This window comes from Cryptomeria japonica, chromosome 2 (genome assembly GCF_030272615.1).
Source record: "Cryptomeria japonica chromosome 2, Sugi_1.0, whole genome shotgun sequence".
NCBI classification, from domain to species: Eukaryota; Viridiplantae; Streptophyta; class Pinopsida; order Cupressales; family Cupressaceae; genus Cryptomeria; species Cryptomeria japonica.
Genome location: NC_081406.1, coordinates 559,847,488 through 559,867,044, shown reverse-complemented (window position 1 = coordinate 559,867,044; position 19,557 = coordinate 559,847,488). Strand labels below are relative to the sequence as shown.

The 19,557-nt window shown below is 36.9% G+C and overlaps 1 protein-coding gene across 2 annotated transcripts; it reads left to right on the top strand.

The window, feature by feature from the left end:
- The first annotated feature begins 278 nt into the window (after positions 1-278).
- Positions 279-1,680, top strand: LOC131038045 (uncharacterized). Of its 2 annotated transcripts, XR_009104350.2 has the most exons (4): positions 279-599; positions 692-892; positions 982-1,083; positions 1,310-1,424. XR_009104350.2 is itself a non-coding variant. In XM_057970327.2 (3 exons), the coding sequence occupies exons 1-3, from the start codon at positions 489-491 to the stop codon at positions 1,343-1,345; spliced, it is 348 nt and encodes a 115-aa protein (XP_057826310.1). In that variant the 5' UTR covers positions 279-488; the 3' UTR covers positions 1,346-1,680. The 2 variants fall into 2 exon arrangements, 1 of the variants encoding a protein (XP_057826310.1); XM_057970327.2 differs by lacking the exon at positions 982-1,083 and having other exon boundaries at positions 1,310-1,680.
- Positions 1,681-19,557: the final 17,877 nt, after the last annotated feature.

Genomic DNA, 19,557 nt, shown 5'->3' with positions numbered 1-19,557 from the left:
ATTATTTATTGGATTGAATTTCTTCATGAGAATTGATTTTTTTTAAAACATTGTATATATTATAAATAAAATCCGAAACACCTATTTATAAATAAAAATCAATTCTCATTAAGAAATTCAATCCAATAAATAATAATATGTTTGACCATTTGTTAGAGTTTACCTATCACAATTTGATCCTTCAACAAAATCTTGATAACATAGAGCTATCTTCAACAAACTACCTCATCAATTATCCTCTCTTCTTGTTTCAAGAGCGTAATTAATGCTTTTCATGTCTGAATTCTTTCAACTAGAGTTAATTGCCTCCTCGTGTCAATTTATTGACTTACCTACCCTAGTTAGTTTAGTTGTGTCGGAAGCATAGTTTTCCATTTGTAATGATATAAGGAATTGGTGGTAGGGGTTTTGTTGTATTGTTTGTTCAAGCACATAGAGTGCGTTGCCTCTGTTGGGTCTCCTGCTTTTGCATAGTCGTGTGAGCAGACATGCCTTCTCTTAGCATTTCAACAAATGTACCTCTGGATGGAGTCAACACATCGGGGATACTTTCACAAGCAAGCAAATCTGTTGCCCAGATAATCGGCAAGCCAGAAGCTGTAAACGTTTCTCTAAGTCCTCTCTTTCATTGGGCATATTCATACAAGCCTTATTGTTGCAGACGGGTTTGACATGTTTGTTTGTGTTGCAGTATGTGATGGTGCAGCTGAAAGGATCGGTTGCAATTTCGTTTGGGGGCACTGAGGACCCAGCAGCCTATGGGGAATTGGTGTCCATTGGAGGGCTCAGCGCTGACACAAACAAAAAGCTCAGCGCAGCCATTTCCAGCATTCTCGAATCCACGCTCTCTGTACCAAAGTCCCGATTTTACATCAAATTCTACGATGTCAAGGTTGGTCTCTTCGTCTCTTTTTTCCTATTTTTTCTTGCTTTAGTGTTTGGTATTCTGAATCCCGTTGCCTTTTGTTGGGATTGGGACAGGGTCAGTCATGCACAGAAAATGTTCAGTGCTTGCATGGTATACATCAATAGTATTAAGAGATTGTTTCAGTTTCAGGCCCTGCCTGACTGTCTCTATCACAGGCAAGCAATCACTGGCTGTTTGATTGGCACCTATCCACACCTTTTTGTTTCACTAGGATTTTTTATTTTTTCTCCTTTTTTTGTTTTGAGTTTTTTTGAGGCTTGTCATGCTGGGTTTGTTTAGATTTTGGGTTTCAGAAGTGTTTCTATCTTATTCATTTCATTGGTCCGAATTCAAGGGTCTCTGTTGTTCAGAGGAACTAAAGACGTCTCTGGTTGTTGGCAGGGGTCCAATCTGGGATATAATGGAAGCACTTTTTGATGCCGAAATTCCTTTAATGCAAGCTACATCTCCGTGGAATTGAAATTGCTTATAACAATGGATGATGTCTTCTGGTTTATTCTAGAGTTAAGAGACCTTTGTGTTGTTTTGGCATCCTAGTTTACTTATCGTTTACTTTGCCTGCTGTAAACATGCATATCATCCCCATTTATGTGGCGGGAGGGAGGACGCTTTTTTTCCCATTGTAGACATGATATGAAACAGGCACAGCTTGGTACTATGGTGTTTGTGTATTTTCATTTGTAAATGCGGATTTACTTAAAACTCCATAAGTAATTGAAATACAATTGTCTTGATTAGACTTTTAGTTTTTAGTAGAAGATAAATATGTTGCATGGGTTACTTGAGAGTCACTCTCTTAGGAAACCTAGAGGTACCCTCAAGGAGGCTTGCCAAATTTTCTCTATCTCCAGTAAAATGGCTAGGGGCTGTCAAATTTTCAGCCTAGCTACAGATTTTTAGGAGCCTATTTGAAAACTACTACAAAATATTTTAGAAATGGAAATATTAGAAATTATATAATTATATGCAGGATACCACTTGGCTACAAGATCTGTTGACTTTCTCTTTAGGAAAAGGACTTAAATTATTTTGCAAAAGGTATGAATCTTTGCATTTCCGGGCTAGTGGTGCATTTCCAGACCACTGATGCTTTATGGGACTGCCTATTTACGTTTTAACTTTTTAAGCAGTCCTGACCACTTGATATGAACCTTGCCTGTGTCATGGTGGGTGGCCTTCTTAGAGCTAGGCCAAGGTCCATGATCTGACTGCTCCCTAAATTTGGGCAAAAATAGGATTTCAGTTTAGGTTCTTTGGGCAAAAATATGAATGCTTTTTGGATTGTTTTGGAGCTTCAAAGAGACAACCTGATGGGCTGCACTACAGAGGGCATACCTACCTTGGATTAAATGCCAGGTTTAAGTGGTATCTTTATTGCCAAATCACCCTGCTTGTGCCTGGCCTCATCTTTTTGTGCCTATTAAGGGGAAGGATCACATTTCCAATGGAACCCCAGTATGGCTTTGAACCCCAACCCTTGGTCCTTGAGCTATTTTGCTTTTCAAATATCATTTGTAATATTGTTGGGGCACTTCTAGATGCCTTTTTTTTCATTCCCCTTAGGAGAGCATGCATGGGTCCGTTGCGTCACATCAACAGTCTCGTTCTCTCGGGCTAGAATTATGGCTACTATTCTTGGCGGGAGGGAAATTGATCAGCTAGTTAGATTTGCCACTTTTCCCCTTCCTTTCTCCAATTGCTGGAATGCTATTTTTTAAAAGTCATTTGAACCTTTTTTTGGATTTAAGGACTTACCCTTTCTTTGGCTTTGATATTTTTCATTATTGAGCAAGTGCTTTACAATAAGAATTCCAGAATTTATTACTAGTTATGAGGAAATTCTTTGGATTTGATATGTATTTCAGTCTTTAGATAAGGAAATTCTTTGAATTTGATATATATTGTACTCTTTAGATGAGGAAATTCTTTGGATTTGATATATAATTCAGTCTTTAGTTAAGTCACAAGAAAAAGTTCAGTACTACGAGGAAAGTGTTGGATTTGATATATATTTCAGTCTTTAAATAATTTACCAGATAAACTGCAGAATATATTACTTATTATGAGGAAAGTCTATCCCTCACTGTCTTTTTGGAAGTTAGCAATTGAAATATGAATGATTGGAAGAAGTAGAACCTACTGAGAATTTTGCTTGTTAAATGTTTGAGGATGTGCAAATTTTGTGAGCGAAATTCACCGGCTAGTTAATTAGTGTTTGTCACCATTACCCGATTTCTGTTTGTTTTCATTACTTTGCTTTTGAAAAGATTGATAAGGATTGAAAGTAAAATATAAAATTGTGCATTAGTGAATATAGTATGTGGAGAACTCATTGACAGAGTTGACGCATGTCAAAAACTATGGATGTGCTAAAATTAAATTTGTGTAAATTACTAAATGCTAGATGCCAGATAGCAATAATAAAGTAAATATAACTAAAAAAATAATGTAGAATGTTAAGATTGGCTTGGAAATATGCAAAAGTTAAAACAGAGCAAGAAATGAACCAAAGGATGTAAAACCCACAAATTTGATATAACTAAATTGCATTTCTTGTTGTGGGTAGAAAGAGATTGTGGATCCCTGGTATCAGTTTCTAGCATGACCCTTGAAATCCATTTCATTGTTCAGAGTGACAATTTTAGTTTCCAGATAACAAAAGTAACTAAAGAAAATAATGCAGGATAGAATTGGTTCGAAAATATGCTTAAACTAAAACAGAGCAAGAAATAAACTGAAGGGTAGGTGAAACGGAAAAAAAAAATCCCACAACTTTGATTGAACTAATTTTTTTTTTTTCGTGTTTAGAAAGAAATTACAGATCCCTAGGATTAGTTTTCGGTATCATCGCTTGGAATCTATTTCAATTTTGAAGCTTCCAGAGTTGGGACAGGAACTGAAGAAGTTACCACAGAATGGAAAACAAGCCCCTAAGTAGCAAACATGGCTCTCGGTGATCCTCTTTTTCTTGAATCTGCAAAAAGCTGAAATGGGTTTGTGAAGTCCGGGACTACTACCAACTGTTGAACTGAGCGACTAATTATTATAATTGCAGCATTCTCCTTACACTAAGAGAAAACCTAAACCTCTTGGTTCTGTGGGTGTGAGCAGAAAAACCGACAAATTTGATTTAACTGCAGCTTCTCTCCTTACACACAGAGAAAACCTAAACCCCTTGGTTCTGTGGGTTTGGGCAGAAAAACCGACAAATTTGATTTAACTGCATCTTCTTTTTGTGTGGAAGAAAGAGATTGCAGACACCCAAAATTAGTTTGCAGCATCTTCCCTTAAAATCGATTTCATCTTGAAGCTTTTGTCTTCAGAGGCAGGAACGCGAACTATAGAAGTTGCCACAAGAATTTTTTATTTTTTGTTTTGAAAAAAAAAACCATAAATAAGGACCAAATGTGCTTCTCTAAAAGATACCTTTTTTCATAAATTTTTGAAATGATGAAACTATTTTCGGAGAGTAAGCTACAGGCTGTTAAATTAAGTGCCAATTCATTCCAGTTGCGGCATTCGCTCCTTGTGAAAAACTTAAACCTCTTGGTTCAATGATGCGGGCAAATCATCAGTGATTTTGAGTTTAACTAGTGTAAGACATGGAAGGGGTTTTCCATTTGACTAGGTATGATTTGAAATTTACTTGATGTGGGAGAAGTTATTTTCGCACCAACTTTCTTCTCAAAGTTGCTTTAGGGTCCTACTTTGATACCTGTGTGATGTCTAAAATACAATTTCATTGTTGCGAGAAAATGCCCCTTTTGCATATGACATATCAGATTAGATCGTTGCAACATCGAAAAATAAGCCAAGTCATTTCATGATGTAAACCATCAACACATGCATCGTCATCAACTTTACCATGTGCACTTGAAATGCACAATCCCTTGTGCCTCTTCATTAATAACTCATTTTTGTGATTGATCAGCTCCGTCTTTTACATATGATCTCATGCAATTTGCGCACAAGTTGAGACTGTCTTACGTGAATGTACGGTACAGTATTTTTCGGTATCATTTGCTCAGGTGCATCTCTGCAGGTAGATAAATGTTGTATGATATAATAGAATTTCTGAGGAGCAACATCTCGAATTTCAATCGTTTAGGTGGATAATTTACACTTGAATTGTAGGCAAACACAACTTGCCTTGGCACAGTGCCAATTTTTTATCTACAACTACTGCTTGACTATTAGTTTGGGGATGATAATTGATTGCCAAGCTGTTCGCCACAAATGACGTTAAAATCTACTATGAAAGTTGTTTCCTCAATGCCTTGCCAAAAAGGATTAAAAATATCAGTGGTAGTTGTGTTTGGATTGGTAGGCAAATGAACAACTTCCTGAAAACATAGATTGGGCACTCTGCTAGCATCGAAAGTCTTAATGAAGGAAACCAGTCTTTTTTTTCAAGAATATATATACTAAAAGAAATACGTTCATTAGCTCGATGTGTTTGAGGCATGCTGAATATAAAAATTTAAAATCCATAGATATATCTACTCAAGGTTCTTGGGAAACACAATGGCATGTATTTTGAGTGTCCCTTACTGACTCGGCAAATTTGTCTTGAAGACAAAGCATTTCAAATAAATCCCAATGGCACACAGGTGTTTCCGACTGAATTTTTGTGTTGTGGGACAACTCATTTTTCGCATCTGAGCTATCAGCGTAGGGGTCTGCAAAATCCCCCAAAGAGACCTAATGTCCATTTCTTCTGGAAGATCAACAACGTATACTCAGTATCATTAATTTATTCAAACTTATGCAGGGCCCATAAATTTTATACCCCAATATCTTAGAAGTCCATGTGGAAACCCTTTTTTCTTTGGTATAAGTGTAAATACGCTACCCTATTATCCCTTCAATGAGAAGTTGTCTCTCTGCTCTTATGGAGACTTGCTGTTCCCCTGTACTTATTGTTTCATGCAATTTGTTAACAACAGAAGACTTAATTGCTTGTACATATTGTACAAATTTTGCTGTATTATGGTACTCATGTAAGTATGCTGAAGATCAAAGATGTCTAATAGTTTGGGAATTTTGTCACTCACAATCTCAGTGATGTTTCATAGTTTGGGAAGTCTGCCATTCATAATATCAAAGCGTAGTTTACCAGTCCGTATATTCACATGGTAATTAAAACAAGTCATGTTCATGCTGGAAGTACAGGAAAATATAGCATTTGGTAGGGTTAAAAACTTGAATTCCATTGTTCGGAATGATATATGTGATGTTACTCTGCAGTTTACCTGAAGTCATGTTTACAATTCTCATTAAGGGTGAACTACAATTAACGACCAAGGTACTTAACTGATATTTGCCAAAAATGGCTTTTAAACTTAGTTCGAAGTTTCTTGCTCATCATCCTCAGAAAATAGAATAAAACATTATGCCACTGGTGATGCGGATGGGAAAACATGTAAACGAACAATTAAAACTTAGATTGGCTACTTTACTAGCATCAGAAAGTCTACAAGGAAGGAAGTGAACCATTTTTAATCTCAAGAACTCCAAGAATAGAATCATTGCTTGGTTCTGTTTGAAGCATACCAAGTACAAGATCCATGGCTATATATTGATCGAAGGCTATACTGGAATAGGAAATGACACATGTAAAGATACGTGGGAACTTGCCTTGGTGACTGGGCATTTTTGACATGAAGATACAATATTTCAATAATCCCCAATAATCCCTGGTGTACGCTATGACTATAGGATTTGTTTTTTCACAAAACTCAATGTGGCATCTCTACGAAAATGTCCTCAAAGGCCAGCACTCCTTTGTATCTACAAGATCGATTTCACCCTTATGGACTTGTTTGGAATGCCCAAATGTATAAAGTGGAAAGGGCTGGAATCCATTAAAAAAACAGCCATTGAGGCAAGCAGGGCAAAGCAGGGCAAATCTAACCAGTAGTGAGATTCGAGAAACCAAACAAGACAAATAAAGCTTTTGACCAAAGCTTAGAACCAGTCGGAAACAAATGTTCCGACCCTACCTTCTGTTCTACGAATGATACTATCATCCAAAATCTTATTAGGACCCCTCATACGCCAAGATCGACAATACATGAAGGGGGAACAATAGGATGAGGAGGCAAAAGGTGGTCAATATACAGAAGAAGTCCAAACTTGAGCAGAAGTCGTTAAGAAATAGGAAGAGAGCACACAACAAAAGGAACCTTAGCAAGCACAACAAGGTCACAACAAAAGCTAGGCACTCATTAGAGTCTTGAGAAGAGCCATTTGTCAGAGAGATTGGATCCTTCACAATCAAGTGATCCTACTAAGGAGGCACCCCTTTTGGTGCCTCAGAGAATAATTTGATATAAAGTTACTAGTAATGAAGCAACCACATCTAAATTTGATGCCCTTGTAATCCATCGATTGACTCCAAGGTCTATACCCAACCATTAGAACCACATCTCCATGAAAAGGTTTAGAGATATCAACATCAACTAAAAAAATGTGTGAAGGTAGAATGCCCCATGTAGGAAGTGGACTCATCAACTTTCAAGAACTGAGCAATTAGAGTTTCCAATGACCTCATAACAAGACCCCTCCTAGAATTGAAGGGGAAGGTTAGGAAGTTTAATCCACACAGGACATTGTTAGTGGTTTGGTAAGGGGGTTAATGGTATTAGTCCAAGGTTTAATAGAGAGAGCGCTCTCCCCAAGCCCACAATTGACTCAAGGCCAAGTTTATGTCCTCCAAATAAGTAAAAGAAGCAATGAAAAAACTTTAAGCATAGGGGTAAAGTTCGATATTACCAAGCACGAGGGTTGTCAAGAACCCAAAATCCAATTGTGAAGATTAGGAAGAGAAGGCCATAGGCGAGACAATCTATAGACTAGAGTCTTACAAAGGTAGAAATATTCTTTTTCCACCACATCTTGACAACAAACCATCATTGGTGGGAAGTTTGGCACAAAGAAGTGGACAAAATTTCTTCCTAGGAGGAGGAACAATAGTTGACACCATGACAAGTACAAAACTTTAAGCAATAGGACCCTAACAACAACCATAGGAACAAAAGCCCCCACAACCTCATCCTTAGAAGAAATTGGAGCAGCACCTCTAGTGACAAGCACAACGGGCATAGAGACCAAAGGCGACATGGAGTGGGGAACAACCACCACCACCACAAAACTCGCATCTCCCAACGAGACTAGAGAAGGTATTAAAGGGCAAGCAAGGATGTTGACAATCACACCTAGTGACAAGAGGGCCCTAGTCGATGCAAGCAGCATTGGAGGCGTGCTTAGGATAGGGCTCAACAATGATATATTGAAGTAGGATGGATGGCAGTCCAAGGCAAGCGTGAGTAGACATGCAAGTTTGAATGGGCGAGTGGGAGTGAGGTGGAAGGCATCATGTCAATCTATTTTTCTGGAAAAACAAAAATTCAGGCCATTAGCAAAATGCCAAAATGTTTCCTTATGCAATTGGAAGCCATTGTGAAATAACACATTTTCAAATTTCATTTTGGATGTGGTCAAATATTTTACCTAAAATATTGTCAATAGCATATAATCCTTGAAAAAATATTGAATCATGATATTAATCGTAAAAATATAGGAAAATGTCTGTCTTGTCATCTTGTAAAGTTTTAGGGGGGAGAAGTGAGATAGGAAGGTGTTTTAGGCGTAATGGAGGTAGGAGCTTATGAGGAGAGGGATGTTTGGTTTTCCAAAGGTTAATTTTTGGTGGAGAACTTTTGAAGTTTTTGTTCCTAGTTTTGTAGGATTTAAAGAAGGATTTTTTATGAAATTTCTTGAGAGAAATTTATAATTAGTATCTTTTTACTACTATACAAAATAAAGTTCATTTATCTTTAATTAGTGGTCGCGATTTTTTATTTTCTTAAATGTGTTGGTTCAATTCTTATTCTCTTGAAGTTTTGCATAATTATCTAAATTTAAAAAAGCTATTTCTTTTTTGAAGTTGTGGAAAGTTCTTGAGCTCTACATCAATAGGAGAAGAGCACCAATTATAGCTGTTATAGCTAACTTCACACTCCCTAAGCTCCTAAATGGTACATCAGGTTTTGACTATTATTATTTTTTGTCTTCGTATGCAACTTTAATGCTTATAGCTATTGTCCTTCTAACTTTTGGGTAGGAAAGATGAACATTATGGGATCCGTTATGTGCACAAGGGTAAAAAAGTGTCATCTAAAACATGTTCCATGTTGCCCTATTATTTGTTCACTTTGACAACCAAAAAATTGCACAATTGATTCAATACTTATGCACAAATGCCCCAATAATCGTGCACAATTGGTACCAATAAAGTTGCACAATTGATCTAATTACTAACTTTTTTTCTTTCAAATAATGGGTGGCTATTGGCCTATTAGATGATTTTTTAGTGGGTTTTAATTGACAAAATCCAATGAATGGCAATTGGAACATGGACGATAATTGGTGCTCTTCCCCTAATGACGTGTCTTCCAAGCTAGGCAGTTAAGACGATTAAACAATTTGTTTTTTATTAAAAAGCAACGTTAACTAGGGTGTCGACCCTCTACATAGTCAAAGACTATCAAAAAGAGAAGCCCACAGGCAATAAAAAACAACACATTGGAGCAAGCCCCAAACAAGCAAAGTTGGACAAAAGAAAAAGACCTATCCAACCTTCAACAACTTAGACCCAACTCAAGGAGGGGTATGGACACCCAGGCCTTGGGGGGGTGGGGAGGACTTCTCCTTCCGCCCGCAACAAACAATAGTCCAGGTGATACTGTCATTGGAGCCATCAAGGGAATGACCAAGCGGTAAGATTTCTGCTTGGAAACCATCAATAGAGCCAACAAAAGGTTGTTGTGGGACATCAGCCAGATGTTGCAGAACAGGAGGGGTTGCTGTTTCAACTTTCTAGTTTCTTTTTTGTTAAAAGAAAAAATGACTTTTAAGGAGAGGCATGTTTTAGTCTTTTGAAATGGGTGATTTGGAGGCAATTCTTGGAAGAATTCTTGTTTGTTTGAAGCTTCAAATTTGAAATATATTAATAGTTAATTTACCAAATAGTTTTCTAGACAATTAAGATTATATTCAATATTTTTATTTGGGAAAATCTTTTTTATGTAAAAAATCAAGCATAGTAAAATTTGTCACTTGCAAAAACTACACTTTGCAATCAATTTCTCTACACTTTTAAGATATGCATATATAGACAAGTACATTGTTGTAATCATGGATAGAGGATCTAATGAAGGATTATCCAACCATGTAGCAAAATGAAACAACATACAATTTTATAGAACTTAAATGAAATAGCAATATGTTTCTTATTCATTTAGAGACAACAGGGTTTTGACATGCTAAGCCTTAATCATTTGATTATAAAGGGATGAGTTATAAAATTCAAATGATATTGTAATACAATGCTCAAACTCGATTTCCCCCTTGAATTTCTAACTTTGCTCCTTTCAAATAATTGTGAGTGATGTTTATATAGTAACTCGTAGCCTTATGAATGATCTCAATCAATTTCAAGGTGATGCAAAACTTGATGTATTATGAACCATGTAGTTGGAAAAATGTATAAGTGGATGTGGTGATGTTGGATCAATGGATCATGATGTGGTTCATATTTTAAGCTCTCTTGGGTTTAGTGTATCTTGTAATGTGTTCTTTTATTGCCACAAGCTATAAACAACAAAATTGCTTATTATCTTGTTATGCTTGGTAAGGGATAAAATATTGGCATATGATTTTTTCATGATTATATTCTTCTAAAAATAGAATATGTTGATGGATCAATGTAGAATATATCTTTCCTACCATAAGATAGAACATGCAAGTGTGGTGAAATACAATAGGATCGATGGTGATTGATTGATGACTGGAATTGTAAATCAAAATTTGCAAATAAAACAAACAAGTGGAAGAAAATATTTTTGGGTCATGCAAGATTCCTCTTACACCTTGGGTTGCTACTACATTGTACATCAAAAATAGTTTTATAAATTGCATGTAATCATGCAAAAGTTGAACATGGGTATGTGTAATTTAAAACATAAGTGAAAATTTCTAAAACTTAAAATAGTGCATTTTAAAAAAAAATTTGGTACATATTTTTGGAATTTGATCACTAGTGATGTTGATGTTGATTTTTTTTTTTGATCGGTAAGAGGTCGAGGCCAAGAATTTTATTAATTATTTTGAAGTTTTACATTACTCCACTCGTGCGGGCGCCGGTAGGAAAGAGTGGAGGCGAGAAAACTTCCAACCTTGCCCGGGACCATAGTCCAGCTAGTCTTGTCTTAATATACAATAATTTCAGATTTTAATACATCATCACTCCGGGCCAGGGTGATCAGAAGGGAGGGTGTTTCTATTTTACACCTCCCTTACAAGCCCTAATTTACAAGTTTCAATAATCTTTTTTCCCTCAACTTCCAACGGCTTGGCTCTGAAGTTGTTCTTTGGTTGTATATAGTATCCCTTAATTGCCCGAGATATACCTGTTTGGCCTGCATGGTTAGTTTCTCAAACACTTGGCAGATTTGTTAGTATCGTTCAGTCCATTATCACAAATGAAATTTTATCTGTAAAGCTAGAAAGTTACCATAATAAAATATCCTGTGAAACCTATCCTCACAAATCATAAATAGAGAGGTATAAAACTTTAAACTGAATTGGGTTTCCAAATTCGTTTATCTTAGGCCCAATCATGATCGACCTATGACCCATCCAAACAAAGAATCTCCAGTTTACCAACTCTTGTTTATGCTCCTGAATGCAATCCCTAGTGAAGGATGAGATCCAGGCTACAATAACAAGAGTAGGTAAATGAGATTCGGTCATTCCAACCTCCCCTTCCTTGTAAATTTATAGCAGAGAGGATGACGGAGTATATGATTATTCAAGGCTGGATATAATCTATGTCCAGGCCCCGAATTTTGCATGTTAGCCACATTTAATCCATAGTCTTAAGATATGACAGACGGATATCAAAATATAGAAATCTTCAGCAAATGGCACTAGAGTACTACTACCAGTGTTTAGTATTCTAAAATAAGCCAATATTACCCGTCCTGATATGATTTCCACCAATGTGAATAAATACCAGTAAATGCATGCATCCAGATGCTTGTAAATATCTAGAGTATATATTCAAATTGCTAGGTATCCAAAACAGAGTGCTAATATATGTCTATATAAACAGATATTCTATCATGCCTATCTAGTCTTCGTAACTTTTAGGAGTAACCGTTAAATCAAACTAATTTAATGTCCTGTAGGTCGCTTAAGTTTGTCTTTAAGATTCGATACTAGTTACTATCTTTACCCCGATCTTTGTTAACTAAAGATTAAACCTTGTTTTACTAGATATAGTGATCTACTTGGGTCACCAATATAATCAAACATTTAGTGACAAGATTATCCCCTGCAAAAATAACACTGTTTTACTATAAAAAATGGTCCCATGCACACACTGAGGGTCGAGCCTACTCACTCTGACCCCGAAGGCGAGGTAGAAGCATTCTCATCGTCCAGAATCAGGCTTTCAACCTTGAGGAAGTCCTCGAACCAAGTGGATATTGGAGGGTGTCGCACATGAAACAAGTAGAGCAAAAAATTGACATTTCTATTGATTGCCTCAATCCTCTCCCTAGTGAAGGACTCACCATCCGTGGAGATGATAGGGAATCTAGGAACCGGCCTGTTGTTTCAAATGAGAATATCATAGTGCCGCGGCCGAGGGATAGTCCATTCATTGTCAATGTTGACTAAAACTCGCCCCAGATCACCCAATATAGAGGCAATGAAGACCTCTTTACATAGAGCACTTGTATCCTCGCAATTTTTGGACGATGTAAACCGTCATAGCAAGAAACATGGCCGCCACATTTGTGTTTGCCCTGGTTCTGTCTGAATTTGTGAGAAAGTCCGGGCCCAGGATGCTCTCAACCACATCAATCACTAAGGTATGGGGAAGTCGCATGATACGCTTTAGGCAATCTCTGGTAATAGCCCCTTCAAAAGCCATTTGCCTCTTCGTACTGCATAGTTTGATCGGGGTATCCATCACCGGTTTTCCTCAATTCTAGCTCTTTGATGGATTACAGAGCGTCATTAAATTAACCTGAAGCTTGGTTAATAGCCGAATGGGTTATTGATGTGAAAGAACCGAGTTTGCTTATTCTTTCTAAATACATGCGAGCCATAACCCACTTTGGATGAATATAATTGGCTAAGAAATAGTGCATATCCTTAAATGATGCGTCGTATGTAGGAAAATCCTATTGAAGAGCCGTGATTAATTTTGGCAGATGATCAAACAAGTACGCCACACACCGAAGCCCTGACTTTCATAATGATCAGGATTTCTTGGGGATCCTACATGCTTTGATGATCAAGTACACCTATCTGGGGGTTTATTATTATATAATTGTTGTGTTTAGATATGAGTGCCACCATCTGCTAAGTTACTAATCATCCTCTGTTTCGTGAGATGAGGGACATATAAGCCTAAGGGCATAGCTGCTCCTCAAATCTTGATGAATATTTAATTAATTTCAAGTTTAAGATAAAATGTTCTATAGGTATGTTTTGGATTTGACAATGTAGACTTTAAATATGAAAATGATTACTAATTATTATTATTGGTTTCGGGTTGTAAGTATATATATATTTATGAGTCAAAAGTGTATATATAAATAAAATTTGATATGTTTGTCATATATATCTTATAATTGCTAGTTTCGAAATTTCTATGATGTTCAATATATGTGATTATATATCTGAATATATCTATATCTTGGTATATATATATATATATATACCCAGACTAATATAAATGAATCTATCAATATATATATATATATATATATATATATATATATATATATATATATATATATATATATATATATATATATATAACCATTGTTTCTAAGAGCTTGGCCTCACTTTCATAAGCCATGATTTGGCAACCCAAAGTTATGATCCATCGGTCTACCACCTCTTGTTTATGTACCCAGATGCTATCCCTGATGATGGCTGATTTCCAGGATACAATATCAAACCTGCCTTAGATCACCCTGTTAAGAAACTCAAGGAGTTAGTCTCAAAAAGCTTTCAAAAGCAAAGCGCATATTCAATGATTAATACCCTTCGAAGATGGGGGTACATCAGTGTGTATAGGCGAGGCGGGTTTTTTAAATACTGCTACAAAGAGGGCTGCAATACTTTATAGGTAAGAACTCAAGAGTTGGAGACTGCTAGATAATGCTAGAGAAAGGGACCGATAAGTCATATGGAACTCTAAAAGGATGCAAGATTGAAAATATGTGTGTGTGTGTGTGTGTGTGTGTGTGTGTGTGTGTGTGTGTGTGTGTGTGTGTGTAACTTATATATATCTGTATAAGTGGATATGAATATGTATATATTTATATAAATATATATAGGAATTTATGTAAATATAGATATTCTGAAAACCTTAGACCGAACAAACACAAGGAAAGTAAAGAAGCTGAGCAAAGACCCTCTTAAACAGAGTCTCAAGGGTAAAGCAACCCAACATCATTATACCCTATTAAAACTGAAGGTCAGAAAATAAGATTGAGAGGGGGGAGAGGATTGAAATATACATCTGAGACTGTATATTTAGAGGAAGGCAGGAGCAAGGAAAAAATATATATGAACAAATTTACCTAACTTTATGTAAATATAAATATATAGGTGAATGTCTATAAATATTCTTGAAAGATAACAGAGAATAGAAATATATATATATATATATATATATATATATATATATATATATATATATATATATATATATATATATAAAACAAGATTGCACTCATGAAGGGCCTGGGTTGCCTAATGGTGATTGAGACCACCAATACATAAAAGGAAATGTAGCAGAGCATAAACCCTTATAACGAAGCCTCAAAGCTAAGTTGAAACTTCCCACAGTAATTATGCCTGAAACTTCTAAATATCAAACATGAGGCGTTTCAAAAGTATCCTTAAATGCAAGTGCATGGGTATTTACTTTTCATAGGAAGCTTAAGCCCTTCAGGCAAAGCGTACGCTACTTTTCATAATAGGTAATGAACGGCTAAGAAAGACCCGAGTAAGCAAGCTTCTTCAGAAAAAACAGAGATTGAAAGATCCACATTTTGCATTTATATAATCATATTCACATATCTATATATTACTTATGGATATATGGCTGCATGTCTTCATTTGTTCAAAAAATATATGAATCAAAAACAACAAAGAGGCAATACCGCCTCAAGTCTATCGGAAAAGTCTTAATAGATCATCTATGAGGCATTCCTATTCAAGAGACTTATAAGCTAGTAAATATATTACTTCAAAGTATTCTATTACTGTTGAAAACAAAAAAAGATTTATCTCTGATAACATAACCGCACCCTCTAAGCTTGCCATCCCGACGGGCCTTCAACCTTTCTTGCTTGGCCTGTGGGGGGGCAAGGAACTGGAACTCCCTGGTGAAGCTGCTGAAAGGACAACAGGGGAACAAGGGAGAGGCACCTGATCAGGGATGATCGTAATATTCTTCGCCTCCAAATAGTTCAGCAAGCATTTCTCACGTGGGGGTTTCTTAACTTGGAGAAACCAAGAGAGAAATAGGAGATTCCTGCTTCTAACTGAACGAAGAGCTTTGAAGGCCACCGGGTCTTCAATTACCAAAATAGGGGAGTGAGGAACTGGGATATTCTTCCTGATAAGGATATCATAGTCCCGAGGTTTGGGAGCTGTGAGTTCCTCATCTATATTAACCATCACCCGTTTTAATTCACCGAGGATGCCTTTAATGAAGACCTTCTTGCATAATTTCACCACAGTGTCCCTATCCTTCTCATAATGCATTGCGAGGGCTAAAAACATTGCTGCAATGTCCGAGTTTGCTCTGGTTCGGTCCTCGTTCATAATGAAATCCTTCCCTAGTAATTTCTTTACCGCTCCAAAGATCAAAGGGTTCTGTTGGACAAGAATACCTCTCAGCCTCTCGTCCTTAATCTCACCAACGAAGGCCATCTGGCGTTTCAACCCCAAAAGCTTGAGAGTCGTATCCATTGTAGCTTAACATAAAAACAACAGAGAAGACCAGCTTAGCATTCTAAAATAAGACTCACACTCTTAAAGCTACATAATGAGCAACTACTAAATGAGTAAATACAAAGCATAGAGTGCAATCTTCAAGGAGCAAGATCATTATTACCAACGCCTAAAGCCATCAGGCAAAGGGTACCTCAACTGTCCCATCACTATGGGGACATTAACTCGACTTTGCAAAGGGCCGTCAAAAGGCCTTGATCGAGAAAGGAAGCTGACGTGTGATGTCTGACAATTATATTTCATACGACAGTCGAAGCTCACCAAATATAGGGGATCAGAAGATGAAAAATATAGAAGCAGATAGCTAGGTAAGCTTTAGTCTTAGAGGAAGGCCATATCTACATCAATAATATTAGCTATATATCCATGCCGCATATACTTAGATAAATATGAAAACATGTTTGTATACCTAAGCTTATTAATGTATGGTTTTGCCTCCTGCTAGTCCTAAAGCTTATCTAGACAGAGCAGCGGGACTATATAAAGCTACATTTAGGTGTAGCCAAGTCGGTAGGAGAAAATGAGGCCTAATAAAATACCCATATACATGCTAAAACATCTTTGTCTAAGCCGGATAAAACAAAACAAAGGAATAGAATATATCTAGATATATGTATATATAAATATATATAAAGTGATTATGTGAGTAAATATATGTGTATATATAAAAATAATAAGTGAGTGTTAGAAAAATAAAAATACTTGAATATATATAAGTGAGAATGAATAGGTATATATGAATATGAGAAAATCACAAAGTATCTGTATGAATCTTTAAAACCTATCTGAATGAGGGTGAGAGGTAAGAGGAGATATTCCTAGAAAAATATATAAATGATTGAATATTAAACAATGGCTTTGAGAATATATAAATATGAATAGAGCGAATAAAAGGATTTGAGCAAATAGAAAATGACTCTCAATCTGAAGGTGAACCTACAAGGATCGGAACCTGCCCAGATATATATATATATATATATATATATATATATATATATATATATATATATATATATATATATATATATATATATATATATATATATATATATATATATATATATATATATATATATATATATATATATATATATATATATATATATATAAGAGTGTGTAGAAATAAAATTGAGTAACTATCTATATGAGAAAGGAGAATCAAGTCTGATATAGATGTTTATATTAGAGAAAGTTTGAGACCGCACAATATCTCCTTATAGATATATATATGGATATGTAAATATCTAGATATGTTTATAAATATATATGTAAGATTAATGATTATCTGACAGGAGAATAATAATATGAGCGCCGGGGAAGGGAGAGCTACTTTGTCCCAGATAGTTCTACAAAGGTTCTGGATTGCAGGAGTGGGAGATTTTGTTTGTATATATAGATATAAATGTGTATATATATGCCGATAGTATGACTGAATAAGAGGATGGATGGCTAACTCAAGGTGGATATAGATGACAATTACCAAATACGAATATAGGAGTGTTATAAGAGGGGTCTCTTCACGATCTTGAAGGTGGGGGGACTAAATGGATGGAGAGGAAAGATGGGAGAGACTAAGATGAATAAAGGATAATACAAATCAAGGGGTTAAGCCTAGCTGCCTAAGCTGAAGTGTGGGAGAACAAGAATATGGAAATACTTTAAATGAATATATGTCTGAATGTCAATGAACTGCAAGGTTCAGGGGAAGGTTTGAATAGGGGGGGCTGATCCGAGGTAGCTGGGATCCAGGCAAGAGAGACATAAGGGGAGGGAAGACTTGAAGACGGATACTGGGGCAAAGAAGAGGACCTAGCCTTAGGGTGGCACAGAAAGGAGCTTGATGCCATCAGCTCCCATGTTGGCTAGCTCATCCGCCCTTTTATTGCCTTCCCTATAGATATGATTAACTGTATACCTATCAAAACCTTTGCATAAGTCCAAAGCCTTTGACAACAAGGTATTAAGTTTCCAATTAGGCATGCTCCCTTTCCTTAGGGCATTGACAATTATAGCCGAATCTCCTTCAATATCTAAGAATTTAACTTTAAGTTTCCTACATAAGAGCAAACCTTCCACCAAGGCCATCAGTTCCACCCAATTGTTTGTGTTGATGCCGACCAGAGAAGCCAGGGTTGCTATTTCTTTGCCTTCCCAATTATGAACAGTGCATCCTATCTCGACTTGCCCTGGGTTGCCCCAGGCTGCCCCATCAAAGTTTAGCTTCACCCACCCTTCACATGGGGGCTGCCATCTGCATGCCACCCTTGATCAAAGGCTAGCAATAGGGCCCACTCCTACAAAGGGAGGGAAGGATAAGCCCTTCCATCGTTTTTTCATCTTTTCATCCCAATAAGATATAGAGGTATCTTTTAATGAGCCCGAGGTGAGTCTATTGTTCACGAGCTCAGTGACAGCTGACTCTATCTTATTGATGATTCTAAGGACATATAGTTTTTCATTCTTAAAGAGACATCTATTTCTCTCCTTCCATAGTTCCCACATTATGGATGATGGGAGAGATATCCATAAACCTTCAAAGAGACAACCACGCCTAAGGAGATGCCAGGCCTTGAGCATTCCTAAGATGGTGTGGGGGAAGGCTGCAAACCATTCAAGTTTATTGGTGAACCATATCCAACATTGATGAGCAAAGGGGCAGTTAAGGAGTATATGATTGGTGTCCTCCTCGTCTGCCTCGCAAAGAGGACATCTGCTAGGACCCTCATATCCCATACGCCTAAATTTGTCCACAGTTAGGAGTTTGTTTTGGATCGCAAGCCAGGAGAAGATACCTGCCTTAGGCAAACAGTTTCTATCCCAGCAGAGATTCAAGGGAAGCTCTGACTTAGGTCTTAAAAATGCTTTGGAGATGTGAGAATACCCATCCTTGGGATTGTATTCCCCTCTTAAGGAGCCCTCTCATACGAGCTTGTCCTCGTTATGACTTAAGACAAAGTTCCTAGAATTGAGAATTGACATAAGTTTATGCTTGTCCGTCTCCAGGATGGTTTCATCTTCCCTTTCGATCCACTGCCAACCAACCCCTTCCTTTGAAGGGGAGAGATAATTATTTAACAAGGGTCCTCTATGTGATTCAAGAAGGGCCCGGGTGGCCCCAAAGTCATGGAGGTTTTCAATGGCTTTATACCCACCCCAAGAATCAGACCAGAAAAGGGCTTTATCCCCGGACCCCAGGTTCTAGGTTAGCCTGTCAAAGATAATCTTCCTCCAATCGAGCATAAAATTCCACAGGCAGGATCCTCTAGGAGGGTTGGTCTCTCTGAAGATTTGGATCAGATCTTCTCCATTAAGGTATTTGTGGTTTAGTAATCTCACCCATTTGAGGTGAGGAGTTCTGAACAATCTCCAAACCAGCTTGGCACCCAAGGCTCTACCTTGATCTCGTAGGTTTTTGATGCCAACACCACCATCTTCTTTAGGTGTACAAATCTTATCCCAAGAAATAAGTGAGATTTTGTGGCTGCTACTAGCACCTTGCCAAAAGAAGGCCCTGAGATGCT